We start from the raw sequence: 7,647 nt of genomic DNA on the forward strand, positions 1-7,647 counted from the left end.
TAAGGTGAGAGGGGAAAGGTATAAAAGAGACCTAAGGGGCAACTTTTTCATGCAGAGGGTGGTATGTGTATGGAATGAGCTGCCAGAGGAAGTGGTGGAGGCTGGTACAATTACAGCATTTAAAAGGCATTTGCATGGGTATATGAATAGGAAGGGTTTGGAGGGATATGGGCCGGGTGCTGACAGGTGGGACTAGCTTGGGTTGGGATATCTGGTTAGCATGAATGAGTTGGACCGAAGGGTCTGTTTCTGTGCTGTACATCTCTATGACTCTGTTGTGGGGAAAATCACCAGCCTCGGGGTCAGAGTTTATTGCACAAGGAAATACTGGAGCTCTGGGGAGAGAGAGACACCAACAACACAGTGGGCAGCTGTGAGTCTTCTCTCCACCTGGAGCATGTGTCAAGATACTTTTATACAATTTGTGATGTAATAGGTCAGTGATGAGGTTATTGTCTCTGTAACATAGTTTGTTTATTGTAATCATTGCAGAATCGTTGATAGTTTCAATGCAGTCATTGTCAGTTCCATCGCAGCCTTTGTTAATTTCAGAGCAGTCATTGTCAGTTTCATTGGACTGCGGAAGTCTATTGGTGTAGTAATGGGCTCTAATCGCTCTTCCTGACAAGGACAACCACTGCAGCTCTGGCTATTAGCACTTTGTATTGAGTCCATATCAAACTGTTAACATTTCTATTAAAGGTGTTGGCTCAACCCAGACACTTCAGGCAGTGTAGGTTACTCACATGTGTTCTCTCCCCCACCCACCTTACAGTAATCAGCTAGATGGTGAGTGCATTGTGTTGGCATTCTGGTGGCCCCAGGCAGTATTTGTGTTTGCTCTGCTGTCTCTCTGCATATTGTGGTCCGGTGGCCATCTTAGATTAGATTAGATTACATTACATTACAGTGTGGAAACTGGCCCTTCGGCCCAACAAGTCCACACCGACCCGCCGAAGCGCAACCCACCCCTTACCTAACACTACGGGCAATTTAGTATGGCCAATTCACCTAACTTGCACATCTTTGGACTGTGGGAGGAAACCGGAGCACCCGGAGGAAAACCACGCAGACACTGGGAGAACATGCAAACTCCACACAGTCAGTTGCCTAAGGTGGGAATTGAACCCGGGTCTCCGGCGCTGTGAGGCAGCAGTGCTAACCACTGTGCCACCGTGCCGCCCACTTGTGGGTCAAGTGGCCAACTTATTGCTCAGCGGCCATCTTGTGTGTCCGAGTGCTTAGTGTCACCCTGCCCCTTGCCATCTCCCACTTCAACTCTAATAGAAAGCTCAATTCTCCAAGTGAGAAAATAACTCAGCCCATCTCAATCCCAAACAGTTAACTCCTCCATCTGAGACAGTGACCTTGCGCTGTAGACGCCCCAGCCAGAGGCACCTTCCTGACAGCATCTGTCCCATTAAACTTTTTAAGAATTTTACAGGCTTCAACAAGATTATTTCCTGTTCTTGCAGATTTGAGAGAATATCAATTGGGACAACCTGGTCTCTTGTTGATGAGTTGAGGAGGTGGACCTGGAAGGGGTTAGAGTTAGAGAGGCACTATAAACTTGTAAGGAAATCGCAGACGGTGAGGGCTGATGATGAAGTTAGACGACAGTTAGGTATTGTGTGCCACCTTGAGAACCTATTATCAGGAGAGAGCAAATTGGATGAGGATTTTACCAGAGTAGATGGTGTAGGTGTAAAATTACCCTGGAAGTTAATGAACATTAATTAAAGTTAGTCCCTTGAGCAATATCACTAACATGGATTGTCAATTATTTTTACTTTTGTGGGAGTTTGCTGTGTCCAAATTGACAGCCAAGCCCCTACATTTCAGCAAAAATTAAAGTTCAGATTGGTTGGAAATTGCTTTGGGATGTCCTGAGCTTCAGAAAGCTGCTACAGAAGTGGAATTTGCTTTTTATTCCGTCCTTCTGCTGGTGCATTGAACCACGATGGTTTCTGTCTGTAGTAGGTGCTTATCGCGGTGTCACCAATCCAGTTTCCTTTCACTTTCTAGTTGACTCTATTGAGCAACATCGGAAGAGACTGCGGGATTGGTTCAGTCACATGCCCAATGAGGAGATGAGGTTTGGTTCATTCTCGATGGATAACTGGCATATTGATCCTGTCATTGCTGAAAGTTCCCCCAAAGAGAACAGGGAGCTCACATCAAGATTGGGCGTCTACAGTCACATTGAACCTGAGAAATCCCGGGTGCTCAAGGCTAATCAGATGTTTGCCTCCCTTTCTGATACATCTGCTCCAGCAAAGAATGTGCTTCTGTATGGCATGGTGGGAATGGGCAAGAGCACGGTGGTTAATAAACTGGTCTTGGATTGGTGTGACGGGCGACTTGATCAGTTCGACATAATCCTGCCCTTCTCCTGTGAAGATCTGTCCTCGCAGAATCAATCTACATCCATGAATAAATTAATCGTTCGCAAGTACACCCAGCTGAGGTCCATTTTGCCTCAGATTTGGTCTGGGAAACTTGGGAAAGTGCTTTTGGTTTTCTCTGACCTGGAGCAGCTTAAACTTGACTTTCGTCTCTCGAAGACTGAGCTGTGCAATGATCCGAACGAGCCTCTGCCTCCCAGCAGCCTGCTGGTCAACCTGCTCCGAAATTACCTGATCCCAGATGCCAACATCCTCGTCACTACCCGGCCCTCGGCTGTGGACTCAGTCCCGAGCAGGTACGTGGACAGGTATGTCCGTATCTGCGGCTTCACTGATGTGGAGCAGCAGCACCTGTACTTCAGGATGCGACTGAACCTGTCTCCCTATGATGCAGCCAGCGAGAATTTGATGAAGATGCTGTACAGGAATCTCCAGAGACAAAGCCAGCTCACAGCTGACTGCTTCCTGCCGTCTTACTGTTGGATCATCTGTGCGAACTTGCACTTCCTCCATTTCACCACTGCTGACATGCCCATACAGAACCTCACTGGCCTCTACAGCAGCTTCCTGACCCTAAATTTCAGCGGTCAAATTGTAGATGCCAGCAGCCAGCAGAACATCTCAATCGTGCGGTATATCGCCAAGACAGTTGGCAAACTGGCCTACGAGGGGATAGAAAAGAAGAAAATGCTCTTCAGTGAAGAAGACTTGCAGAACTGCTTTGAACTACACACCAAGACAGAGGAAGAGTTGAATCAGTTAACTGCCTTTCAGACAGATGTGTTGGGGTTTTTCATGTCTCCCACTGCCCAGCACCACTCTGAACCACTCCTTAGGTTCACTGTACCCGCAATGCAGGAATATCTGGCTGCACTGTATGTTGTTCTGGGAGAGAAAAAGACTGTCTTGGAGCGAGTGGGAAACGTGGTGTCTGAGACCATTGGAAAAGCCAGTGAGGACGTGACAGCAATATTGGCCATTGTATCGAAATTTGTGCCATTCCGAATCATAACGCTACTGAGACTTGTGAACATTTTCCCACGGATCTTCAGAAAGATTCACACCAAGAGCAAGAAGGGCATTGCAAACACCATGGTCTTTGAAATGTTCAAAGAAGACGATGAGTTGAACAACGATGTTTTAGAGCAAATAAATGAGAGCATTCTTGGTAAAGAGGTGGGGGTGAGCAGCCCACCAACTGGGGACAGAACAAGCACTCAATGCTTTGAACTCTTCCCAATGTTCATGGCTGGGTTACTGGCCCAGAGTAACCGGCTTCTGTTGGAGAAACTCGGCTGCACAATAAAGAATGTAACTGTGCGCGAAATATCCAACAGTTTGAAGAAACATCTCAGCAAAGTCACCATAGAGAAGCTGCCTCCCTCTGAGCTCATGGATCTTCTGTTGTTCCTGTACGAGTTACAGAATGAAGTGTTTGCAAGGGAGATCTGCAAGGCTTTCCAAAGCTTGACTTTGTCCCAAGTTAAGATGACCACGTTGAAATGTTTTGTGATTGCCTCGATAATGAACACCTCCGACCACCCAATTGATGTGATGAACCTTAGTTTGTGCAACTTAAGTGAAGACTGTTTGAAAATCCTGCGACCAGTTCTCCTCCGCTGCAAGAATTTAAAGTAAGCTTTCAGTCATTTTTTCATGTGTTTCATTCTTCACCCCTACCCCCCCCACAACATCTCCCATCGTTTATGTCAATGGCCTCTTTCTGTGTTCTGAGGTTCATTGTACCTGTTCTGCCTCTCTGCCAGACCATCTGACTGCTCCCACCACTCCACCTTATTCCTGTAACCTTACAAATATTTTCACTTCAGGTAAGAATCCAATTCTCTTTCCAAAGCCACACTTTATTCTGTCTGCTCTACCCTCCCAGGAGCAGTGCACTCCAGACCCTACTCATTCACTGCAGAAAGGATGTTTTAACACCTGTCACAGTTACTTTTTATAAAATATATTTTCTGATCACTTTGCTTAGAAATGTTATGACACACCCCTGGACCAGGTGGGACTTTGGGCCCAAAGGAAGGGACATTACCACTGCACTGCGAAAGCCTCTCCCACTGTTGCATTATTTCCATATCCGGGAGTGTTATCATTCACAAATGATGGCTTTTTCTTCCCACCAGCAAATTATGGGACTTTTCACTATTACCCACCCCCCAATGAATCGCCTGTTTCCAATTAATGAAATTACATGCAGTTTCCATTAAGGGTATGTAAACCACCAAAGGTTCAGGAAGATGGAAGGGGCTATAGGTTGTCGCTGGCTGGGCCAGCATTTATTGCCCATCCCTAATTACCCAGAGGGCAGTTAAGAGTCTTCCCACATTGCTGTGAATCTGGAGTCACATATAGGCCAGACCAGGTAAGGATGGCACTTTCCTTCCCTAAAGGACATTCGTGAACCCAATGGGTTTGTAACAACAGTCTTGAAGCTCACTTATATGGGCCAAGCCTTTCCTAATGGAATTCAAATTTCTTCATCTTCCATAGTGGGACTTGAACCCATGTTCACAAAGCATTAGCCTGGGGTTCTACATTCTAGTGTAATCACCATTACATCACCAGCACCTCGATACGCTGCTTTTGTTTTTATATCCAGAAATGCTGAACATTTTCTGTTTTCCCCATCACCAGATTACCCGTAGTATTTACTCATCTATTAGCTGCCATCAGTAAATCCATAAGACCATAAGACACAGGAGCAGAAATTAGGCCATTCGGCCCATTGAGCCGACGCCGCCATTCAACCTGGCTGATAAGTTCCTTAACCCCGTTCTCCAGCTTTCTCCCTGTAACACTTGACCCTCTCGACAATCAAAAACCTATCTATCTTTGTCTTAAATGTACACAATGACCAAATCCCCCGTGCTTCCCAATTGATTGATTTACACACAAAGTCTGTTAGGGGAGAGCAGACCATCAAAGGTGAGGGAGGAGGCTAAATCAACCATCGAGTTGAAAGGGCTGCTGCTTTTTAAAAAATTTAACCTGTTTTTCCCAATCAGCCCGTTCAGAGATATTATTATACACCTTGGGTGCAGGTAGGTCTTGAACCCAGCTCTCTCAGTCCAGAGCTAGGGACACTGCCACTGTAACACAAGAGCCCTCTCTGATGCTTCATTTGCCAGTTCTCTCAAGTTGCTTTCACTTGGTTTTCAATCCTTCCCCAAATGAGACCAGTAACGGTCAGTGTGTCTCTAACACAGCTCTCCAGTCACTCACAGGGAGAAGCAAATTCTGCCTCTTGTTCAGTCCTCACCAGGAGGTATTCAAGATGTTGGTTTGGCAAAGGGAGGACTAAGCACTTATCCACCCATTTATTTTGAGACACTTGCAAGATACCTCAGTGTTACCACATAAACAGAAACAAGCCTTTCAGCAGAATTAAAATGAACAAGTGAAACAATGATTTATTGGTGCTCCTGTGGTAATGTGGTCCATGTACTGTGATAACATTCTGTAGTGAGGGTAGTTTGAGAAAACCACAAGGTAGTGTTTTCTTCTCTTTGCCAATTATATAGAGGGAAGCAAATGAGGGGGAGCAGATGGTGGTAACTGTCTGAGACAAAGGTTGGTAGGTGTTGGCCTGTCAGTATTGTCACTGGGTTGGTAATCCAGGGCCTCAGGCTAATCATCTAGGGGGATGGGTTCAAATCCTGCATTGCAGAGGGTGAATTTTTAAATTCCAGATTTTTATTGAATTCAACACTAGTCTAATGGTGACCATGTAATCACAAGAAATCATCTGGTTCACTAATATCCTGCAGGGAAGGAAACATCTTTACCCAGTCAGGACCACATGTGACTCCAGCCCCACAGCAATGTCTCTTCATTGCCTCTGAGCAGTTCGGGTTGGGCGATAAGTGCTGTCCCAGCCAGCGACACCTACGTGCCATAAATGAATAGAAACCAAGCCAGTTAGACAGACCTGGCTGTATGACTTGGTTCTCAGATGACAACATGGAGTTGGCTGTTCTTCTTACTTTTGTTCTCCATGGCAGTGTTACAGATTGGATGCCCATTCCAGACAGTGCCCCTCTGGAGACTGACATCCCCTGCCCGTCTCTCTGGACTGACTGTGAAGATGGTAAATGTCCAGCTGACCCGGGTTCCACACGGATTGATCTACATTACCCTGTTCGGGTTCCCATTCCCTTCCATGGACCAGCCCCTCCCTGAGGAGACTTGATTCCTGTGTACGCAAGCAATGAAATTAAAAGAACAAACTGGAACAAATTTTAAGCCAATGTAAAAGTTAACAAAATTCAAAAGTTCAAGGCTGATTTTGAAGGTAAATTGGAATGATGTTGTGGGCAGAGATAGTGCCGACTCCAGCCCCCGGAGTCCTTAAATGGAGACCACATCCGTCCCCTCCTGGATAGGGGCAGACAGTGCAGTGTAACAACCCCCTTCACAGCTCACTGTCAGGACCACACCCTGCCCAGGAACAGACCCCTAGGCAGATTCTGCGACCCCTCCCCACCCTCTGTGCTCTGGATAAACAAAGACCGGGGGTCAAAGTGCCCCCCAGAAACTCAACAGCAACCGTCCCAAAACAAAGATTGGGGGATGGTCTGTGCTGGGAAGGGTGGGGGAAGCTGGTGTGTGAGCTAAATAGACAGAGAACGCTGTGCCCTCTGCGCTGCACAGAAATACTGATGGTAAAGGATACAAGCAGCAGAGCTCTGCCTCAGCACACTTTATACGACAGCAATCTTTTCTCATATTCTTATCCATGTGACTGAATCTTTCCACAGTTACTATCAGCTGCTCGTGAGCTGAACTAGAGCCTGTGTGTATACACACTCAACTAGTAAAGCATTTGCCATTTTAGCATTAGCCACCTCTGTCAAATCCCTCGCTGTCTCGTTTTTATTGTACCAGCTGTGTATGGTAGAAATGACAAATAGAGTTTCCGCAAAGACCGTTCCCTCCGTGACTACCTGGTCAGGTCCACGCCCCCCTACTACCCAAACTCCCATCCTGGTACCTTCCCTTGCCACCGCAGGAACTGTAAAACCTGTGCCCACACCTCCTCCCTCACCTCCATCCAAGGCCCTAAAGGAGCCTTCCACATCCATCAAAGTTTCACCTGCACATCCACTAATATCATTTATTGTATCCGTTGCTCCCGATGCGGTCTCCTCTACATTGGGGAGACTGGGCGCCTCCTAGCAGAGCGCTTTAGGGAACATCTCCGAGACACCCGCACCAACCAACCAAA

General features: G+C 46.6%; 1 protein-coding gene across 6 annotated transcripts in view; it reads left to right on the forward strand.

The window, feature by feature from the left end:
* The window catches only part of nlrx1 (NLR family member X1), a 60,576-nt gene that overhangs the window by 39,884 nt on the left and 13,045 nt on the right, over positions 1-7,647 (forward strand). For all 6 annotated transcript variants that reach the window (XM_043676489.1, XM_043676488.1, XM_043676485.1 and 3 more), the window contains exon 5: positions 2,026-4,039. In XM_043676489.1, coding sequence (XP_043532424.1) covers positions 2,026-4,039 — 2,014 coding nt within the window. The remainder of the gene's footprint in view (positions 1-2,025; positions 4,040-7,647) is intronic.

This window comes from Chiloscyllium plagiosum, chromosome 35, assembly GCF_004010195.1.
Source record: "Chiloscyllium plagiosum isolate BGI_BamShark_2017 chromosome 35, ASM401019v2, whole genome shotgun sequence".
NCBI lineage: Eukaryota > Metazoa > Chordata > Chondrichthyes > Orectolobiformes > Hemiscylliidae > Chiloscyllium > Chiloscyllium plagiosum.